The sequence below is a fragment of the Temnothorax americanus genome, unplaced genomic scaffold, assembly GCF_048541705.1.
Source record: "Temnothorax americanus isolate GAGA-0224 unplaced genomic scaffold, ASM4854170v1 Scaffold5, whole genome shotgun sequence".
In the NCBI taxonomy this organism is placed as follows: Eukaryota; Metazoa; Arthropoda; class Insecta; order Hymenoptera; family Formicidae; genus Temnothorax; species Temnothorax americanus.
Window position 1 is genome coordinate 6,552,479 of NW_027509657.1, and position 19,735 is coordinate 6,572,213.

A 19,735-nucleotide genomic window follows, 5' to 3' on the forward strand; every position below is an offset into this window, starting at 1 on the left:
CCCTTAAGGTCGCGCTCCCCCGAGCACGCCGCGGAAGTGCGAAATTAGTTCGGCGTAAGAGGACGAAATTATTCTATGCAGCTGCACATGTGCGCACATACAATGTCTAATTCCATAACGGTTTAAAGTTTGGATCTGCATGGTTTTCAAAAAGAGCAATCGAGATTCAAAATATGTCTTTCGATTGATCGCAATGGACAGTCATACGAGGGAAAGTATGTTTTTTTGCAATGATAAAAAATTTGCATCAATATCGGTTATACATCCGTTTATTTTTTTTCTTTTTGCTCAATCAAAGGTTGCTACACACAAGTTTAAATAAGTCGTGCTATGAACGTGAGACATTAATAATAATTATAATAAATATTAATTTATGAATTTTACATTTAAGATACAGACAGATCTTTATAGTTAATCTCATCGGATAAGATACAGAGCGCAAGGTGTATCTTCGTATTTTAATAAATTTGTCTCTTTTGTTGATGATGGAAAATCTCATAAATGGATAATATAATAATATGATGATACGGAAGTTATTTATTCGTGTGACTACTGTTAAATAATATTTGGCTAAATATACAGATAAATTTATGATAAATAATTTTCTTCAATCGATTTTTCACCCTTTTGCAAAATTATCCAAGATAGTGATAATCTCTAAATCTATTGAACTATGTGTGTTCTTTAATATTGATATCCATTATTACCGCCGTTTTGTCTGTTGCTTCCGACATTCGCATTGTCACTGCCACCGATGTTATTGCTAGGAGGATTGGAAAAGTAGCCGCCGCTATCACCGCCGCTCAAACCACCGTCGTTATCTCGGCCAAACGATTGTCCTGCTGTAAAATATAAACTTCTCAACCAAAGAACCCACAAATAGTACGTTAAAGTGCACGATGTAAGTTATGATTTTTCTTATACAAAAATTATGTACCTAGTACCTATTCTTAAATTATTTTATTTAAATGGTAGTGAGATAGAGAAATAAATCGAATTCTAGAATACAGTAGAATATCAATGCTTAATTGCAAAATTATGAAAAATTAGATTCTTTAATGTACGGACTTTATATACAATATTTAAATATCTCATTACACGAGAGTTAAAAGTTCTTTAATACATTCTTCCTAAATTCCCACTTGTCTTTCACGTCACTTTGACTCAATTAAACGGCAGATCGCAATCTTATCGCACCTGGTCTTCCCGACTGATAACCGTTGCCGCCTCCGCTATTAAATCCGCCGAGTTTTCCCTCGCCGGGGCCACCACTTGGATAACCACCGTTACCACCGCCTCCATTAAATCCTGAGTTATTCGTGAAACCGCCGCTCTTGCTACCTGGTCGACCAGAAGAATAACCGTCGTTGTTGTCATTCGACCCGCCGGAGCCGTATCCTTCGCCGGCATTCGCTTCGCCCTCGTATCTAATTTGCGGTTTAAATCCATCCTGATCAGCCTCATACTCGACAATCTGTTTCCTACCGTCTGGAAGCAAAACGTTGAACTCGCCTTGAGCTCGGTCACCGTCTCTAGTCTCCGTGTGACTGTAATCGCTGCCGGTTTGCTGATCCTTCACTTTATAGGAAAACTCGTATTTCGCCGGCTCCTGAAAATGAGATAACAAACTGAAACCTGTAATAAAGATAGTTCTACAGAATTATCAAACAGACTGGCTATTTCTGAACAAAATCATTCCGCTTCGGATAATTGCCATATTTATATCTGGTTCAATTTTAACGAGACATATGCATAACATATGCACTTACCGTACTTTCCTCTTGCGCGTTATCGTTGTAACCCTCGCCATTTCCCCTTTCTCCTCCTCCTCCTCCTCCTCCAAAATTTCCATCCCCGTGCCCGAAATTCCCTGCGTTTCCATTTGGACCTCCAGATGGATAGCCGTTAGACCCACCGAAACTTCCTCCGTTTGAGCCTCCGGATGGATAGCCGTTGTTACCATTTCCACCTCTATTAGGCTGACTGGTTGATCGTCCACCGAATCCACTTTCATTCGGGGTTCCATAGCTGCTCGACGGTCCTCCGCTATTTCCGCTATTGAAGCGACCTTTGCTATTTGCATTTCCATTTGCAGGTACACCATAACTACTCGAGGGCTTTCCACTGCCACCGTTTCCACCCCCGTGGTTTCCGTTCATCCCGGGAACGCCATAACTAGTCGACGGTCTTCCTTCGTTACCTACGTTTCCGAAACCACCCCCGTTGTTCCCGTTAGCACCGGGAACGCCGTAGCTAGTCGACGGTCTTCCTTCATTGCCCGTATTTCCGAAACCACCCCCGTTATTCCCGCTTGCACCAGGAACGCCGTAGCTGGTCGAAGGTCTTCCTTCGTTACCTACGTTTCCAAAACCACCCCCGTTGTTCCCGTTCGCACCGGGAACACCGTAGCCAGTCGATGGCTTGCCCTGGTTGCCTGCGTTTCCGAAACCACTTCCGTCGTTTCCATTCGTACCGGGAACGCCGTAGCTACTCGACGGTCTTCCTCCGTTGCCTCGATTTTCACCAAAGCCACCGTTATTAGGAGCGCCGTAAGAGCTAGAGGGTTGCCCATCCCCAAATCCGTTTCCTCGAAACTGACCTAAACTGTTTCCGCCGACATTTCCCCCACTGGGTACGTCGTAAAGTTTCGACGGGCCATTACCTGCGCCAGGCCCGCCGAAACTTGTTGCGCCACCGTTTCTATTAGCACCACCCCCGTTGAAATCAGGTGCTCCGTACTGGTTGAACAGGTCGGTTTGACCGTCATTCGCACGAGAAGGGCTCGTTCTTGGAGGTAGATACGAATTAACCGGAGGTTCCGAACGCACCATGACCAACGTCATAATAAACGTTGTTCCACTGATCTGGTGATAAGAATTTCAATTATAACGCAAATGCGCCATTAAAATACCGATAAATCTTAAAAAATGGTATTTTTTAACTTTGCACCAAAGTGTTGAACAATCTTCAAATTTATACCTGATTTTGCATCAAATTAGATTATTAATTATATCGAGCAATTTCGGTTATTTTTTTGAAATTGATTCCTGCTATCCCACATAATTAATTTTAGTAGAGTCAAATGTTAAACTCATCTATATAAATTTTTGTCAAGGTAAAAAGTCCTAACTATAATATTGTTAAATATATACATGTTTGAAAGCCACATTTATATTATAATCTTAACGCCCGAAATAAAAATAGTCATGAATTCGTGATCGAGTTCTCATCGTTAGTAAAATGATTTCTAAATGTAGATGTATTCAAAAATAAATCCGTTTATATTTCATAAACATTGAACGAACCTAAGTGTCATTTCTTCTCACCTTAAGCATATTGACGACTCCCATAGTGTTCTCCAGCGGCAAAAAGAAAATCAAATTTCCGTTGCTCTATCCCTGCGAGGGAGACACCCGCTCTCCCTGCCTCTCGTTGCTGCACCCTTCCAGCGTGAGATGGATTTCTCGAGGGAATGACAAACACGAGGCCCGCATCGCTCTTTATATATCCCGGGGCTCATCCGCGTTTCTAGATCATAGTTTGGTGCAATCGGCAAGATTTACAGCAACGTTCGACGACGCAAGTGTGTCACAAGATGCTGCACGGGATCGATGGAAAAGAGCCGGATCGGCGTGTAAGTAAGCGTATGCTCACGAGCAGATTCGCGCTCTATATCTCGCCGATCGCTGACTCCCGTCAGCGTTGCGCCGCGGAATCGTTAACTCGTAATCATCTGGAGCACCTCTAAATCGTCTCGCGTGGAGCCTTTGACGCGATCCTTGATATATCGCTCCGCCGCGCGCGGTAAAAAAAAATATATTCTTAGCCGCGTCTTTTCTTAAGCTATAGCTGCGCGATGTAAAACTGGAGAACTATATATCCCACGTGCAATGTAAACTCATGTCGAGCTGCAAACAGAAATGCAATAATAAGATATATATTTACGTCATGATATGAATATAAGAGAACATATATATCGCAGACGACGTGCATCTCGTGCTTGATTAATCGTGATATACGTAACCACATCAATTAATTGATTTTATTAATTCTTCCTCTGTTAATAGAAGAATAAAAAAAAGCCATGTTTTAGCCTAAAAGTCGTCAGATTACAGTAATATTATTACAATATATTAATTATTATATTATTATTATCATATCTCGAGTTTAAAAAATGTCTGGACATTTGTTTTCCCTCTCGTATAAGTACCTAATATCCTTTTGATCCATAAAAACCTAAACTATTTGTCTTTACAGAAAAAGTTTATCGACCTCTTCTCCACGATTGACGCGTTTAAATACCGCTGACATGCGCGTGAAATGTATATCCTCCAATAATAAAAAGCCTAAACATCGCGGCTTTTCCGCGCGTAGAGCTGAGACGATCCGCTTTGACGCAATAGACCTGTGTGACGCAAACTTGCATAACGTCTCATCCAGCGTGCCGCCGCTACCGTCACCTGCATTCGGTACGAATGCACGGATTGCACAAATTTTCCCCGGACGACGTGGCATGTGTGTGCACGTGCATACGTTTGCACATGGAGCACCAAATAAGTGCGCGAGAGTAGCTTGAGGTAACTCTCTCTATGCGCTCATTAATGTTTCCGATTGATCTTTCTAACGTTGATTAACTTTTATCTTATTCCGATTAATCTGACCGGAATAAAATAATATATTTCTCAATATATATGATAAACAATAAAAATAGTGCCTTTTTGCCAAAGATTTAATACGTTTTGATTGTAATTAACAAAAATAATGCAGTTATTTTTTACTTAAAATACTCGATTGATTTTAACGATGAATTTATGACAATCGAGATTCATTCTTGTGTAAATTTGTTATTATCTCTACATTTGGATTCTTCGACCACACCTTTTGGTAATGTGAAAGGGTTAAAATACAAGAAATAAAATATGATGTAATGAGAAAAATCCCTTCGCTCGCGATCGTTCGATTACATTTTACATTGAGCAGACACGGCGGACGCAATCTCTTTGTGTGAATACATCGTCGAGAGAAGATGTTTTGTGTATGGCACACGATTCCTCTCTAGATACGCATCTCTCGGTCTCGCGGGCTTATTTGTGTCACTTGTGTAAATGAGAACACAGTCGTTCTATGTCGGCATATACAAATCTCTATATACACTGCGTCCCGATCGCCATCAATTATCCGCGTGATAATCCGGTACGACATTAAAAATTCGAATCAGAAAACACAAACTTCCTCATTTTTTGCCACTGGCAAATTTTGCTGATACTAAAAAATATTAATATTGTTATCACAAATTTATTATATCGCTTATTTCTAATAACAAGTCAAAATGTTACATTTTCACTGATTCTGCAATGAGTTTGTCATATAGTATAATGCATGCCACATTGAATAGTTTATAATCAGGAATTAAAAAATTGAAGGAAACCAAAAAGAAAAACCTGAAAATAAGGAGAAACGATTAATATTTTGAGAATAAGGGAAACGAAAGTAATTCGCCTCTTAAATCCCCCGATTGAAAAGAGACGGAGGAGAGACATATATGTTCATAATCGTTTTTTCTAAATGCATTCTTCACGCACATCTCCGCGCATTCTCGCATCCCTGTTTACATCGCGCAGGCTCGCGTGTAACCTAGAAATGTGCACGAGAGTCCGCACAGCATACACACATATGATTCACGAAATTTATTCATTCCTTCATTAAAACCAACAGATTAGCGTAAAATAATAGTAAATTTACAATACAGATGTATAATTAGTTATTTGTAAATGCACATTGTCTGTATGTATGTACATATACAAGTGTATGTATGTGTGTATGTGTGTTCTTTTAATGTGTGTGCACGCGTGTATAGGACGTTTCCTCTGTGTGCAGTGTGTGCACGTAAACAGCTGAAAATGGCCGCAGCGTGGAAACACCGTCCGCAATCGAGATAAAATATCTTGCTCCTATAATGGTTAAAGTAAATATCGACGGATTCTTACGCACGTGCACGCTGATTGTCTGCAATCTCACGTACACGATAATTCGCTCGATACATTCATACATCAAGAGACTGTTGAGCGATTGGCACGAAAAGCACGGATCTGTCAAGATCATGCATCGCAGTGAAAACTTTTTGATAGTCGACAAGCCCTACGACATGTACATAAATAGTAATAATCCCGACAGAAAGGTGAGAGCATCCTCGTTTCAGGTGGGCGATCAACGTGTATCCGTAAATCGATCAGGCATTTGCCGTTTTCAGAATACTCTTCAGACGGAACTGCGAGAGATGCTGCCAGACCTGGTTAATCCACGGCTGTGCCACGAGTTTCATTTTGTTCACCGGTTGGATTATCCCACGAGCGGCGTCATGTGCGTAGCTTTAAATAAAAGGGCGGCCAGAGCGGCGTCGTCCGCCTTCGAAAATCACAAGGTGCAAAAGTTCTACTTAGCACTGGTACACGGTCACGTACGCGAACCTCACATCGTAATCGACAAACCAATCGGTTAGGAATTGCGATAGAGCGACGTTGCGGTAACAATCGATTTGGCAAAGCCTCACCTCGATACCTTCCTCGACCTAGGTGCCGACGTTCGAGAGATGACTGGCAATCACAAAATGTGTACGAACGACAGTATCTTTTGCGACAAGCCACGCAGATCTTACACGACGCTGGTAGTATTGGAACATGGGTTTTGGAAAGGCAAGCCCGCCACTAAAATCTTGCTGGCGCCTGGCACAGGTAGACGACACCAGTTGAGAGTACATTGCCATCATATCGGTCACACGGTCATAGGAGATTATACGTACAGCGAAGGCAAAGATATAGAACCTCGCAGAACCTACCTTCATTCCCTTAGGTACAATTAACTTGGAGTATTTCTGTTTGAGATGTATATATAATTGGCTACGATCAACGTGACGCTACAAATGCTTTGGAGCGTTCTTCTTCTCCTTCTTTTTTGTTCGTTGCAAGAAAAGGAATGCTTCGAAGCATTCACCCTTCGTAGCGTCACGTTGATCGTAGCCATTGTTTAACATTACATTTACTTTCAAGGTTAGTATTGAACTGTGATATTGAAAATATGGATGTGAGAACGGCGGATCCATTCGATGCCTCTGTATTGTCCGATTACAAAGCGACAAATGTGACAAAAATCTTAGACGAGAATATATTTCGCGATATATACAAACTTATGGAATAAAATTGAGACGTTTTCATTTTGTGGTAGCGCAGATTTATTCGGTCGCCCTGACGCCAGATTCGTTCACCTCGAATTGGAAAGTGATCCTCGGCAAGTGCGAGGCCAGCATTACGCAAGCGTATCGCAAGATTTTTCGGTAGAAATATATAGAGGTGGTTATCATACTCGACCATGTGAATCCTAATGCTGGCTGCTCACTCGCGTCTTCAGAAATGAGTCGGTGCCCCCCTATAACTGCGGAAACCTGGAAGACAGATGTATCAGCAACGCGATACAACAATGCGCCTGAAATTGCGTTTACCTGGTTAATGCAGATCACGCACAGGTCATCGTTTTTACAAAGTTCGTGTAATTGTCTCCCGATGAGCCTCTTAGATTTGCCTTGTTGCTGCTCCTTCCAGTCCTCCGCTCTGTAAGGGGCGGCTATCGAATCGATGATTAACAACCCTATTTTACGAGCATTCATCAGCGTTGGAACTCTACGTTGCAGGCAGACCACCAGTTCTTCCTTCAACATTAGCGAATCGACATACGATTAACGGTATAATCTATATATTGCGTTACCCTTCAATTACAGATAATATAATTTAATTACAACGGTGGCTACGTGGCTCACAAATATCACATCTCCATTCACAGAATGAGTTTTAGCTATCTCCGAGTTCTCCAGCAACTGCTGCAACCGTTTTGAGGGAAAAGCAGTCTCCGTGCAAATATATATGGCACCTGTTAACGTCAGTGATTCCCACCGTAAACATTTCATAATAGCATAAATATTTGAAAAAGACTCCAGAGATAGTGTGTGTGTCAAGAGAGAAAGGATTGAAAGTGTAACATAGAGCTCTATTATCCACTTTAATAATATTTATCAAATTTATCTTGAATTCTTTTTCTAAATACATCCAAAGTATTTTAAAATATGTAAAGATAATATTTGTATCGAGAACTTAAAGATACAATGTCGCGTCGCCGGGAAAGTCTTTTATTTGCTCTCGGACTGCTTGGCGCGATATCGGCACGCATTTTTTCCCAGACTTTTCGAACGTTTACCAGCTCCGAGGCCGCCCGCGGTTATCGGCAGTTGGACGGTGAGGCACAACTGCAGAGCCAACTGTGTCTTCCCGGTGCCGGCGGCGCCGTAAATCTGCGTGATACCCCTGCAAGGTACGCCGCCCCCGAGTTTCGCGTCCAGCCTCGCGCAGCCGGTTGTCAGAAACCTCTCCCTAATTGCAGCCGCGTCCGTCACTGTAGCGTGCATTCGCACGGGAAAAATTTATTTTGTGCGTAAGTATACATGTGACAGCCGTAATGTCGAAATGTCGCTCTGATTCGGTGCTCGGAGAGCGGAGATACTCTATCTTTTCTCAGACGATACCTAGCAGTTCCTCCATCTCGAAATTGATCTGCGATACGTTTGATAATATCGCATATGTCACCTTTACACTGTTTGACGATTGACAATTCGGGGCAATCCGGTTTGAAATTCAACGTTTCCGAGCGTGTCTCCGGTAAACGAACGTCAGACGATACTCGTCACTAGTCACGCTCCATGCGATTGTGGCGCCGTTCTTCGTTCACAGCGAGAGATACGTTACAAAACAAAGCAAAGAAAAAGTACTTAATGCATGTATTTTATATACAAGTCAAATCATCCTTAAATAATCGTGTCCTGCTGTTTTGTACTTTTTTTTTTTAATATGCTAAAATTTTTAGAACGCTCAAGGATCGCTAATAATTGGTGTGTACATTGCATAATGTTCTCGTTTTGTTCCATGTAGACATCTATTTTCCTCCTCTCGAGGAAACTTTTACTTTACGTTTCTTCACATGCTTTTTTATCTTGACTTTTCGCTTCTCTGCCTGCTGTTCTTTGATTGCCTTCTTACGCGCCTTAAAATCAAATATAAATGGAGATCAATCGGACGTCGAAGTAACAGATGCATAGTGTTGTGCAGAAAAATGAATAATAATCTTACTTTTCTGCTTTCGGGACTTTCGTCTCTGGGTCTAGCTGAATTTACGAATTTACTCTTATTATCCTCGCTGTCCGTTTCGCTCTCGTTTTCGCTGTCGGAATCATCATTATCCTCGGAGGAGGTATCGGCGTCGCTTCTCTCCTTCATACTTTTGCCATCTGCCTTGTGTTTGTTGGCGAGGATCTCCGGTGTTTCCGCGGGCTTAGATAAGTCCGCTTTCAAGCCTATCAGTGTCTTGTAAATCAAATCTTTACCGGATTTCGCGAGATTTATATCACGTTCCACATTGATCACCTACGAAAGGATACGCTATAGAACAAAATAGAATACAGAATTATGCGTTGCGTGCACCTGCAGCAATCGCCGATACCTGAGTCAATCTTTGTGGAATGTAAGCTTGCTTGAAAACTGCCTCCTCTATTTCCCGTTCCCGCGGATCTTTCTCTCGATCCGCCTCCTGCATCCACATGTCCAAATAGTCGTCCATATTATTCTCGTTTACCGTTGGATCCGTTATAAAGTCGAACAATGCTTGAAGCGGCATGACTCCCACGTTGTGCTTTTTGAAAAATGCTGAAAAAAATAATACAAATATATATAAAGTACATTTTTTTTTACTGCAAGCCGGAACATTAAAATGTCATACCTGTAACATTGCTACAGTCGTTCCTGAGGAATTCCATCGCGTTACAATGATCACGATCTACAGCCTGCGAAACGTCAATGACCACGATCGATCCGTCGTGATAGAGCATATTGTACTCGCTTAAATCAGCATGAACGAGCCTGCACTTGTTGTACATCTTCCACATGATTTCGATACACTCTCTGTACAACGTCCTCGACTTCGAATCCGTAAGTACGGCGTCCTTCAGTTTGGGCGCCGCCCAGCCGTCCGAGCCCAAGAACTCCATCAGCAACATGTGACCGCCGCACAAGAGTGGCCGCGGTGCTCGGACACCGCCCTGCTCCAGACGCTTCAAATTAGAAAATTCCTTCTCCGCCCAGATCTTCACCATCTTGCGCGGATTGTGCAGGGAGTGCACGTGGTCGAAACGGTATTCACCCCTGATGTACTTCTCCCGATTTCTAAACGTCAGGATGGACGTCCGGTATATCTTGATGGCGATCTCGTCTTCGTTCTTCGACCTGGCATAATAGACATTGGCCTCTTTCCCGGTCGAGATGCAACCGTTTATCTCCGCCAGCACTCCTCTCTCGAACAGCTTGTGCAGCTTGTTCTTGATGCGCGAATCCAACACGTTCTCGATCGTCGCGTGATCGCTTTTGTCTTTCGTCCTTATGCGATCTTTGTCAACCCGTCTGTCATTCTCGACCAGCACGTTCGCCACGTGGCCTGGCAACGACGGACCCGCGTATTTCTCCAAATTAATTTTATTCGAATAACGGGTCAACAGCTTGTGTTTAGGTTGATAATTCGTTACCTTTGTCGATGTGGTCTGAGCGTTGGGCCTCTGCGAGCTCGTTTTCACGACGGTATTCTTTTCCTCGTCCAAATCGTAATCATTGTTGCAAAAATAGTCGTCGTCGTCGTCGTCGTCATCGTTGTCCACATTGTTCGTTTTATTGTCCGTAATGTGCAGATCGGCCACTTTTTTCTCCACATTAAACAAAGGCCTTCCCTTGAATGCGTTCTGCCTGTGTGAAAAACGATAACAACGTAAACAACAGCTTCGAAGACCCAACAGACTTGCGAACAAAACTTTATAAACATTCGTAATCCTCAACTCGCAGCTTTTTGAGAATAAAAGATGAAAACGAAATACACCATGTAACTTACGTCCGGAACCGTTCGTCCTCGTCAGCGTCGCTGAATTGACCTTCCTTGAAGTCTTCTCTCCGCATGATGGGATGCATCTTCCAATAACTTATTGCACAACGTGTCGCCAGACCACGTGCTCCCAAGGTATGACACTACCCTTCGCCTCTCGCGGACGACAAATGCTTTCCCCCTCTCGGAGCAATCGGAGCACGCTATTAAAGCCGTGGCACACGGTGCGTTGTGCGTTTCGTTCCGCTGGATCGCACTCGCGGTTTTATAATGAGTATAATTACCAACGGAACGGCGTGCGATTGGTCAGTTCCTCGCGTCCGGTTAGGTTTTTAATCAACTCTAGGGAATCCTCTCGCGCATGTGCTCGTGTCTCTGCCTTGTTTGCGCCCTCTAATACGTTTCACGTTTTGTGCCTCCGCGAACGCAGATCGTTCTTTTGTTTACATCAATATTTAAACTACGAAATTATGTTGAGATGACAGAGAGTAAGCTCTTTTCGACAATTTCCGTATCAATACCGTCTTCTGATGCACTTGCAATTTATTTCAACTTCACGTCGATTATTTTTACGTCTCCGCGAAACTGATGTAAATCACGCTTTTTAATTAATCAGAATGTTATTAATTATTATTTATGTTTTGCAATTGAAAGCACATTTCCTGAGTTGTTTGCCGCACGAATACAGCGTTAAATGTCACGTCTTTTAATAATCGATGCTAACATTGTTGTAATATTTTTTAGTACAATTGATTCTTGTATTGGTATAATTTATATTATTTTATGTAATGCCGTACACATATTGTAATCAGATCGTATAAATGGGGACGTTCAGAAATATACCGCTTTGCGCAAGGTCTCGGTTTTTTATCTACTCTGTTCATCTACTTTATCAATAAAGGTGTAAACCTAACGAATGGTTTTCTAAATTTGGCAAGGACTCGAACTTGACACTTAAATGTTCCTCAACATTTACAGATAAGAGTGTCAAACAACTCCGAGTGGCAATATCCTACCATGGAGAGTATCATCCGGTCCACGCAAGAGTGCAACGCTATTCGTTATGCATCTTATAGAGCCGCTGCAAAGATGCAGATATTACATAGAGAATTGCACAGTAAGTAATATAATAAAGTCTTCCTTATATAAATTTCTTTTGCCAAATATTGCCGATTTAATTGGTCAAAATTGTTTTGTTTTACTTTAGTGATGCACGTGGAGCTGGAGTTAATAGCGGGAGTGTTTGAACGTCACAGGCTCTCCATCACTGAAAATTGTGTCAATTTAGACCCGAGTGAAATCGAGGACGTTCTTTCCGACATCTATTTCGCGGCGCAGAAAGAAACTAATTTGAATTTTGATGTTGACCTTGTGACGAAGCTCGCCACAAGTTATATCCTGAATACTTTTGACAAGTAAGTTTTTATCTCACCGTATTACGTTAATATCAATCAAAGCGGTATCTATAATCTCAATGTAATTTGAATTATCTTTCTTTAAACACATATATTATTCGTAATAATAATTTAACGTTACAGACAAAGTACCGGAAATATTTTAGTGTTCTCGGTAAAAGTTGCGTTGGTATTATTGTGCGGTGGCAAATTACGAGAGAAATATGGATATTTATATCAACAATTGGCCGATCACAATGCGTGTTTATCTCGAACTGGCTTGCACACCTTATTAACAAATGTCTGCAAAATAACGGAAATGCTGGGGGAAAGTATAGCATACGGATACGAACAGATTCAGTCACACATAGATGCCTGTTTTGTAAAGGTATAAACAGAACTGATTTTTTGTGTTTATCCCATCTGTTAAAAACAATCTTTGTTAAATAATTTTGTCGATACACTTTAGTCTCAAGGTGGCCTCGGAGTTACCGAAGCGGAGTTTGCCACGTGGATCGTGCAAGAACCTCCACTACTGGTTTGGATAACGACGTTCGATCGAATAAAATCTGCGGAACACAGTAAGTAACAAAATGAAATATTGTGTACCCAAATATGATATAGTTAACAATTTTTACTTTACAGTTGTACATAACATCAGATGTTCCTCGTGTAAGGTAACGCCGGTACAGGGACCGAGATATAGCTGTTTGAAATGCACTGGGTATCATCAGTGCCAGAAATGTTTTCTCTTAGGAAAAACATCGAACAAGCACAAATTGAAGCACCCGATTCGCGAGTTTTGCGCGAAGGTATAACGTTTAGATTTCTATTCTCTAACGTGTTAAACATGTTACTCGGAAACCATTTTTTCACAGACTTCACATCGTGAAATTACAAAGCTGATCCTTGAATTGATCAGAAATAAACTGAGATTGTGTCCTACCAGAGCAGTCACGATGGAGGACACGGTTGCAGACGCTGTCAGGTTCGTCGCACATACAAACCGCACTTCTGCAATTTTATAAACGATTGTGCAATATCCTCTAGTGGGAAAATATATTTTTTACAGTAATGAAACCAAACGAACGGATTACGGCTCGATAAGAAGCACGGTTAAGCGAAAAATTCTGACTGATCCGCAAAAGGAATTACAAAGTATCATAATGCACTTGGAAGAAGAAAATCGACAATTGCAAATCGAGTTGCTAGACATACAGGGCACCAAAGCAGAGAGGCTACAACGTCATCGAGCGACCATCGAATCTCAACTGCAGCGATTGAAAATGCTTAAGGTACCTTAAGTTGAAAATTGTTTAAGCGTTGTTCGCTAAATCTGTCTAATTTTTTTAGAAATGTTTGTTCACCGATACGGCCCAAGCGCCACAGATCATCGCTCGTATGCAAAGCACCCCGATGCTGCCACCCTTGTCGTCCAGATTAACGGCCTTGCCTCTGGAATTCGAATTGAGTCCGATTATCAGACAAGACGGCACGAACCGACAAGAAGTCAAATTACAACATGGAAAAGAAAAATTAATGTTAAATAGTTTTAATACATCATCGCCTATAGAACGTACGGTAGAAGAGAATAACGCCAACGCTCTTTCTCGCGTCGAAGAGGCCTCCACGAGTACTGGATTCGCTAATATGTCAGAAAGCAATCGTATAGAATTAAGTACTTGGATCGGAGGTGAGTACAAAGTACATTAACGCAATTAGGAAGAATCCGTAAATTTATATGAACGCTTGTTAAATTAGGAACAAGAAGAAGAGAATTGACTCCAGCTGACAGTGGCTTCTCTCAGTGGTTGGCCGCTGGCAACTCGAACTGCAAGGAAGACAATTACGCGGCAATTAGTAGTACAAATAATGACGCGTCGTTGATAGCTTCTCAATCTCCTACTGGCATTCATAGAGACAATACGCCGTCTTCCCTGCAACGCCCCGATAAACACTCGCAACACAGTAGTTTGCAAAATATTCAAGGAGATCTTAATGATATACTAGATCGACTGCAAAATATGGTTGCAAATGACTGCTTTGACGGTAAGCTACACAGAATCACACGCAAATATGTACGTGGCTAATGTACGCGCCTTTTGTAGAATCATACGATGGCAATGACAATTGTAAATTGAAACGTGCCACCACAGAGATGGAAGATCTATTGACTGGCCTCATTGAAGGTATGGAATCTCGTAAAAGTAAACTTACTACTATCGTCTAAAGATACGCCTTAAATGTAAACTTAGATATCGTACGTTGAAACAATTTTTATATCGCACCGACTGACTTTTTTTTCTTTGCAATTTTGCTATAATAATCTTAGGTACTTGTTTTTAACTCTTTTACCGGCCTCTCATGTATAAAACGTGCCATTTTAAATGACGCATTATCCAAAGAAGGAAATCAATAGATTATCTAATTATACTAAGCAATAACGAGTACGAAGATTGCACTCGATATTACACGCTGATAATCAAGCAATATATTTAGTGCTAATTGTGAGATATGATTACGACTATTATATTTGAAAGAATATTTTTTTCATATGTTTTACATACGTATTTATTGTAATATCTGTGCAATCATTAAAGAAACGATCTATTTTGAAGATTTCTATTGATAATGTGTGAAAAATGGATGGGTTTTATGGTTCTACATTTAATACGCACGTTTTTTAAGAACTTAAGTTGAGTAGTTTTAATTAATTTCCTCGCTATAACGCGAGAAATTGTAACTCCGTCCATTTAAATCCCCTCAATGTAACGAGTAATTTTATTATCGCTATTTGCACATACATAGGCGTCTCGTACAAGACATTATAAAATAAGTGCCTTATAATATATGTTAAAAGTAATATAAGTCGTTATATGTCAATTTTTTTTACGACCCGACTAGATAGCTGATGTTACGATATATATAATCTACATAATCGAAAGTAGAAAAATTTGTACGTGCACAATGCCAGGCTGTATGGTACAAAAGTCTTTGAAATTTAATACCGAACAAAAATATATCGGACATTTACTACATGTCCTTCTCTAGATGTAGCGTGTCGGTTAGATAAGTGACTTTGAGGAACCTCGAGAAATGCGTTTTCTCCGTCGGTCGATTTACCGTCCACGCCATCACGCGAACACCGCGCTCGCGCCATCGTTCTATTACGCGTCTGAAATAAAAATTGAATATACATACACTTGTTCTTACGAATATGCATACGTGAATGAATGAAATTGTGAAGGTCTGAATTTTAAAAGCGTTTACTTACGGATTTACTATATCCTTGTGCAACAGCACAGCCGAGACGCCAACGATATAGTAGACAAAACGCGGTAGCAGCCACTCGTACAAAATCTCCAAAATGCAAGCTGCCAAATGCTTAAAAAGATTGCGATACCGTGCCGGGCCGGGCGCTTCCAGACCGGCGTACGACGCTCTCGAGAAAAAATATGGCCTCCAAGCGAGACTCGAGACGATTCGCGGCTCCTTCTTCCTAATCTGAATATAAAATTTTTAAAAATAGTTTTTTTCTTAAATCGACATAGATACGTAACTCAAGGTTATTAATCGATGTTCAACTCGTACCATGTACACTACGATCGGATTGAAACTCGACACGACGCCTCTCTGGAACAATTTTGGATATTTCTCGTACGCGTCTAGAACGATTTGCACAACGTCCATCCTCGTCTCTTTTATGTCTATAATTATTCTTTGCTCGCTGTTCAGGCATTCCTGCAGCGCGTCATGGAACAGGGCGATCTTCTCGCCTTCGGAAAATTTGTTCCTTTGGCAAAACAATTTTTTCTTCGTTAAAATACTCCGACAATACGCTAGGCGCACGCATTTTATGTACAAAAGCTACAATTTAAGTTGAAATATATATATAATCGTACTTAAGTGGGTGATTGTAAGTTATATCAAACTCCTTCAATTCTTCCCACGTCATTTCATTAATCGTGCCCATCTGGCCCGTGAGTCTTTCGATTGTCGGGTCATGGAACGTTATTGGAATGTTATCTTTCGTTAGCCGTAAATCAAGCTCAACTGCAGTACAGCCCTTTCCTTTGCTCTGTAAAAAAAAAATATGGACAATGCAGCAAGGAATACCATCGCCAAAGTGGGAATGTTTGTAGCACACAAAATAAATAAAATTAGTACGCTTGAAAAACTACAATGGAACTATTTAATAATTAAACAGGACAATGCGTTAATATAAAAATATTTTACAGAGAGTTTCCTCCGCCTTGCATTGTTAAGCGACGACGAATGTTAAACAAGCCAACGGCAAAATCAAGAGGCACGCAAAACGTCCGGGCTCCAAACAAAAATTCTTAGATACTATAATAGCTAAGCTACGTCGAGGTGTGTAACTTTACATTTCGGAAAGCCAACAAACTGTTCTCGGGATAATCGTATCCTCCACCACGGTGGGCCACCACTCGCATGCAATATTGCTCTCCGTTACCGTGGTTTTCAGGCACGGAGCTATCCCTGCCCAGGAGGAGCGGATTCACGCCGAGCACCTCTTGCACGGTACCGGCGGGCGGAGGGGACACTCGGGTCAATTTCAGCGCTACCGCGACAATCAACGAGCCCCAAACGATCCAGGGAACGGAAAACTCATACAGGACGGTGACCAGCACGCTCGTCGCGGTCTCCAGGAATATCCATAGCAAAGCGCTATTCACGATCAGCTCGAGAACGTGATGCATCTTGGTGTCGATCTCTCTCCACCTTCACCGCGCACAGGATTGCGCGTTGCGTGCTCTCTCTAAAATTGCAAAAATCCCCCCGCCTTGCCACAAACGAGAGAGCGAGGGGAAATCCAGGCGGGTGTTTGCTGTTTGCCGTGCGTCTCACTGTGTTACCTCAGATAAGATTAATTGCCCCTCATAAAGCACGGCCGAGCCTTGAAAAATGCGCGAGGTCGAGCGCAACTCGCGCGACGAGCATCCTGGCGGGGCGCGTCATTCTCTCTCTCTCTCGCTCGCGAATTAATTTGCGGGGTCGATTCGCGCGACGTTCGTAGTTCGTACCCTCCGACCCTCCGACCAAGCATCGGCGGAACCTCGCAAACAATGTTGACAGGGCACGTTTTTTTTTTCTCTTCGAGACGAGATAATTATTTTTCTCCTTATCTCTCACAATCTCTCGTTCGTTCTCTCGTCCTCGTCTCGGTGGATCGGTCGACGCGCGATTCACGCGATTCACTTCGAGAGACCGTGCCAGCGGCGGGCGTACGGTATAAGATCAAACATCAAACGCCTAAACAAAAACAATACTATTCGCGACGCGAGTACGCAAACTTTGGGCGCGTCCCTATGCAGCATTCGGCGCGGCTCGAGCTCGACTTCGCCTTCGCGTCCTCGCGTCACGTCGCCCGCGTCTCTTCCCGGCGCACGAGATTCGCGATTGGCCACGGCCACTTTGCCTCGCGATTTCCACTTGCCTCGCAAGCTCGCAAGCGATGCCTTTTGACCCAGAGCGAAAGAGGACTGTCGTTATCGTTATCTCACTCTCGCTCGAGCGGGGATTGCGGGGGGAATACGAATAACGGAACGTATATATTGCACAATTATGCCGATGTTGCTAACCTTTCGAGTTAAATGCTGAGCACGCATATGAATATGAATTAGGAATAAAAAGAAATCGCTGGGGCGAATCGTTACTCAATATATACCTTGCCTCACGTTCCTCGTCAATAATTCAAACGATACTCGATGACGGGAAATGGATGATTAAGGGATTTTTTTTACGTGCATATTGAAGACCGCACTGACCGCACTCTTCGGGGTCGAGCAAAGGTTGCGTTGAGGTTGAACTTGACTCGTCGCGACTCGCGAGGTATTTGAGAGCGAGACGGCGGTCGAGGAACTTCCACGTTAGACATGGCAAGAACGAAATCCAAGGAGCCGGGTGCTCTCTCGAAACTCTACCTGGCGTCGTATAATCTAGGCCAGACGTTAGGGTACGTCAGTTTGTGAATAATAAAGTGAACTTTTCTCACGATTAATTTTTTTACACAATATTGTATAAAAGGTGTCTTTTTCATCGCTCTGTTCCGTTTGTTACAGAGTTTTCTTTGTGCGTCTTATATTCTCTTTTCTTAAATGTTTTGGAAAGAGATAAATTTTTTTCTTTTATTTTAGATGGAGCTATATATTGTATCAGATTATACAATACTATATCCAGCCTTCTTCCGGCGGTACCTTATGGGATAAGACCAAGCTACCTGTGATTGTTTTTCAGAATGCAGCTTTATTGGAGGTATATATTCGACGATATATCTTGGAACTTTTGATTGAGTGTAATCTGAGACAGGCAGAAATTATCTAAAACCTTAGGCCAAATCTTGAGCCTTAGATTTTGAATTTCTACTGGAAATGTTATCAAGTAGCAAAATATAATTTTTTTAAGGAGTCGTTGAAATTAAGTGTTATTAGATTTTCATGTAGATTTATCCCTGAAAGTATAACAACGAGTATATTAATTGTGCATGGTTAATTATAGAAGTTTCTTTTTTCAGATAATGCACGCAGCACTTGGATTGGTACGATCCAATGTTGTAGTCACAACATTCCAAGTCTTCAGTCGCGTCATGCTTGTAGTCGGGGTTATCCTGGCTACTCCTTACACGTATGCCGCTGCGTCCCCAGGTCTTCTGCTGGCTCTCATCGCGTGGTCCATTACGGAAATCATTAGATACTTCTATTATTTTGCAAACATCATCGGTATTGTGCCACACCTATTGGTCTGGCTGAGGTGAGCTTAAATCTCTTCCACTGTTCCAAAAAATTTATTTTTATTTACGTGAGATCGCATTACGAGGTGGAAACTTTGGCTTTCAGATATACGTTGTTCGTCATACTGTATCCGTTGGGCGTGACCGGCGAATTATTGTGCTTCTATGCCGCCGTAAGGTACGCCAGCGCTAATCCCGACTCTTGGAGCTACATTCTACCAAACAAATGGAACTTCACATTCAGTTACTTGTATTTCCTGATATCAATTATGCTGTTATACATTCCAGGTGAATATCAAAAGCGTGAAATTACATAGTAAACGTGAAATAAATTATTCGTTAAATATTTCGTTTGTTCACTGTGCAGGTTTTCCACATCTTTATATGCACATGTTCGCGCAAAGGCGCAAGATACTCGGTCCCGGTACTACCGCGAAGGAGAAATAGCTTGTAAATCCAATACAATAAATATTTTGTTGTGCATTTCTAATTCACATTTATATGTATAAAGGAAATAATGAGAGGGGATTTGTAAAAAATATTTTGGATTAAGGAATGGTTATGTGTGCGTTTGATAAAATATTAAATATAGAATATTTTGTAGAAAGTATATTTATTTATTCCTAAA

General features: G+C 41.7%; 7 protein-coding genes across 13 annotated transcripts; 3 read left to right on the top strand and 4 right to left on the bottom strand.

The window, feature by feature from the left end:
* Positions 1–259: 259 nt before the first annotated feature.
* Positions 260–4,033, bottom strand: LOC143903945 (uncharacterized). 2 transcript variants are annotated; one of them, XM_077418044.1, is made up of 4 exons: positions 3,327–4,033; positions 1,770–2,864; positions 1,198–1,609; positions 260–839 (listed from the first exon to the last, which is right to left on the bottom strand). In XM_077418044.1, exons 1-4 carry the CDS (start codon positions 3,348–3,350, stop codon positions 685–687), a joined length of 1,686 nt encoding a protein of 561 aa, XP_077274170.1. In that variant the 5' UTR covers positions 3,351–4,033; the 3' UTR covers positions 260–684. The 2 variants fall into 2 exon arrangements, with proteins under 2 accessions (XP_077274170.1, XP_077274169.1); XM_077418043.1 differs by having other exon boundaries at positions 260–842; positions 3,327–4,012.
* A 1,838-nt stretch (positions 4,034–5,871) lies between these two features.
* On the top strand, positions 5,872–7,213 carry LOC143903951 (RNA pseudouridylate synthase domain-containing protein 1). 2 transcript variants are annotated; one of them, XM_077418067.1, is made up of 4 exons: positions 5,872–6,178; positions 6,251–6,494; positions 6,573–6,849; positions 7,047–7,213. In XM_077418067.1, exons 1-4 carry the CDS (start codon positions 5,957–5,959, stop codon positions 7,192–7,194), a joined length of 891 nt encoding a protein of 296 aa, XP_077274193.1. In that variant the 5' UTR covers positions 5,872–5,956; the 3' UTR covers positions 7,195–7,213. The 2 variants fall into 2 exon arrangements, with proteins under 2 accessions (XP_077274193.1, XP_077274195.1); XM_077418069.1 differs by having other exon boundaries at positions 7,052–7,213.
* Positions 7,095–8,717, bottom strand: LOC143903952 (DNA repair protein XRCC3). The gene is made up of 5 exons (XM_077418070.1): positions 8,570–8,717; positions 8,245–8,439; positions 7,790–7,920; positions 7,496–7,702; positions 7,095–7,438 (listed from the first exon to the last, which is right to left on the bottom strand). The coding sequence occupies exons 1-5, from the start codon at positions 8,583–8,585 to the stop codon at positions 7,229–7,231; spliced, it is 759 nt and encodes a 252-aa protein (XP_077274196.1). The 5' UTR covers positions 8,586–8,717; the 3' UTR covers positions 7,095–7,228.
* LOC143903940 (uncharacterized) lies at positions 8,341–16,127 on the top strand. Of its 5 annotated transcripts, none has more exons than XM_077418034.1 (11): positions 8,341–8,478; positions 11,941–12,079; positions 12,170–12,377; positions 12,501–12,744; positions 12,826–12,937; positions 13,002–13,168; positions 13,235–13,344; positions 13,429–13,651; positions 13,710–14,049; positions 14,118–14,405; positions 14,465–16,127. In XM_077418034.1, exons 2-11 carry the CDS (start codon positions 11,980–11,982, stop codon positions 14,584–14,586), a joined length of 1,914 nt encoding a protein of 637 aa, XP_077274160.1. In that variant the 5' UTR covers positions 8,341–8,478; positions 11,941–11,979; the 3' UTR covers positions 14,587–16,127. The 5 variants fall into 5 exon arrangements, with proteins under 5 accessions (XP_077274160.1, XP_077274161.1, XP_077274159.1 ...); XM_077418035.1 differs by lacking the exon at positions 8,341–8,478 and adding an exon at positions 10,961–11,097; XM_077418033.1 differs by lacking the exon at positions 8,341–8,478 and adding an exon at positions 11,334–11,450.
* Positions 8,805–11,112, bottom strand: Riok1 (RIO kinase 1). The gene is made up of 5 exons (XM_077418042.1): positions 10,972–11,112; positions 9,817–10,829; positions 9,541–9,743; positions 9,171–9,464; positions 8,805–9,084 (listed from the first exon to the last, which is right to left on the bottom strand). The coding sequence occupies exons 1-5, from the start codon at positions 11,046–11,048 to the stop codon at positions 8,977–8,979; spliced, it is 1,695 nt and encodes a 564-aa protein (XP_077274168.1). The 5' UTR covers positions 11,049–11,112; the 3' UTR covers positions 8,805–8,976.
* LOC143903949 (glycerophosphodiester phosphodiesterase 1) lies at positions 15,109–17,729 on the bottom strand. The gene is made up of 5 exons (XM_077418062.1): positions 16,742–17,729; positions 16,259–16,434; positions 15,948–16,149; positions 15,631–15,860; positions 15,109–15,531 (listed from the first exon to the last, which is right to left on the bottom strand). Exons 1-5 carry the CDS (start codon positions 17,075–17,077, stop codon positions 15,390–15,392), a joined length of 1,086 nt encoding a protein of 361 aa, XP_077274188.1. The 5' UTR covers positions 17,078–17,729; the 3' UTR covers positions 15,109–15,389.
* A 198-nt stretch (positions 17,730–17,927) lies between these two features.
* On the top strand, positions 17,928–19,717 carry Hacd1 (3-hydroxyacyl-CoA dehydratase 1). The gene is made up of 5 exons (XM_077418071.1): positions 17,928–18,333; positions 18,515–18,632; positions 18,892–19,127; positions 19,214–19,395; positions 19,475–19,717. Exons 1-5 carry the CDS (start codon positions 18,254–18,256, stop codon positions 19,552–19,554), a joined length of 696 nt encoding a protein of 231 aa, XP_077274197.1. The 5' UTR covers positions 17,928–18,253; the 3' UTR covers positions 19,555–19,717.
* The last annotated feature ends 18 nt before the right edge of the window (positions 19,718–19,735 follow it).

Bases quoted from the DNA above. Each gene is read 5' to 3' on its own strand.
- LOC143903945 (XM_077418043.1), bottom strand. From the start codon at position 3,350: ATGGGAGTCGTCAATATGCTTAAG. The intron at 2,865-3,326 runs GTGAGAAGAAAT...TCTTATCACCAG, and splicing joins GAGTCGTCAATATGCTTAAG to ATCAGTGGAACAACGTTTAT. The intron at 1,610-1,769 runs GTAAGTGCATAT...TCTCATTTTCAG, and splicing joins ACGCGCAAGAGGAAAGTACG to GAGCCGGCGAAATACGAGTT.
- LOC143903951 (XM_077418067.1), top strand. From the start codon at position 5,957: ATGGTTAAAGTAAATATCGACGGATTCTTACGCACGTGCACGCTGATT. The intron at 6,495-6,572 runs GTTAGGAATTGC...TCCTCGACCTAG, and splicing joins CGTAATCGACAAACCAATCG to GTGCCGACGTTCGAGAGATG. The intron at 6,850-7,046 runs GTACAATTAACT...TTTACTTTCAAG, and splicing joins ACCTACCTTCATTCCCTTAG to GTTAGTATTGAACTGTGATA.
- LOC143903952 (XM_077418070.1), bottom strand. The intron at 7,921-8,244 runs GTAAACGTTCGA...TGACGTTAACAG, and splicing joins CGCGGGCGGCCTCGGAGCTG to GTGCCATATATATTTGCACG. The intron at 7,703-7,789 runs GTAATTAAATTA...CTAATGTTGAAG, and splicing joins TGAGCCACGTAGCCACCGTT to GAAGAACTGGTGGTCTGCCT.
- Riok1 (XM_077418042.1), bottom strand. From the start codon at position 11,048: ATGCATCCCATCATGCGGAGAGAAGACTTCAAGGAAGGTCAATTCAGC. The intron at 10,830-10,971 runs GTAAGTTACATG...TTTTTCACACAG, and splicing joins GAGGACGAACGGTTCCGGAC to GCAGAACGCATTCAAGGGAA. The intron at 9,744-9,816 runs GTATGACATTTT...TATTTTTTTCAG, and splicing joins CGACTGTAGCAATGTTACAG to CATTTTTCAAAAAGCACAAC.
- LOC143903940 (XM_077418032.1), top strand. From the start codon at position 11,493: ATGCACTTGCAATTTATTTCAACTTCACGTCGATTATTTTTACGTCTC. The intron at 12,080-12,169 runs GTAAGTAATATA...GTTTTACTTTAG, and splicing joins ATTACATAGAGAATTGCACA to TGATGCACGTGGAGCTGGAG. The intron at 13,345-13,428 runs GTTCGTCGCACA...TATTTTTTACAG, and splicing joins ACGGTTGCAGACGCTGTCAG to TAATGAAACCAAACGAACGG.
- LOC143903949 (XM_077418062.1), bottom strand. From the start codon at position 17,077: ATGCATCACGTTCTCGAGCTGATCGTGAATAGCGCTTTGCTATGGATA. The intron at 16,435-16,741 runs GTAAAGTTACAC...TTTTTTTTACAG, and splicing joins GTTTGTTGGCTTTCCGAAAT to AGCAAAGGAAAGGGCTGTAC. The intron at 15,861-15,947 runs GTACGAGTTGAA...TTTTATATTCAG, and splicing joins ATCCGATCGTAGTGTACATG to ATTAGGAAGAAGGAGCCGCG.
- Hacd1 (XM_077418071.1), top strand. From the start codon at position 18,254: ATGGCAAGAACGAAATCCAAGGAGCCGGGTGCTCTCTCGAAACTCTAC. The intron at 18,334-18,514 runs GTACGTCAGTTT...CTTTTATTTTAG, and splicing joins AATCTAGGCCAGACGTTAGG to ATGGAGCTATATATTGTATC. The intron at 18,633-18,891 runs GTATATATTCGA...TTCTTTTTTCAG, and splicing joins AGAATGCAGCTTTATTGGAG to ATAATGCACGCAGCACTTGG.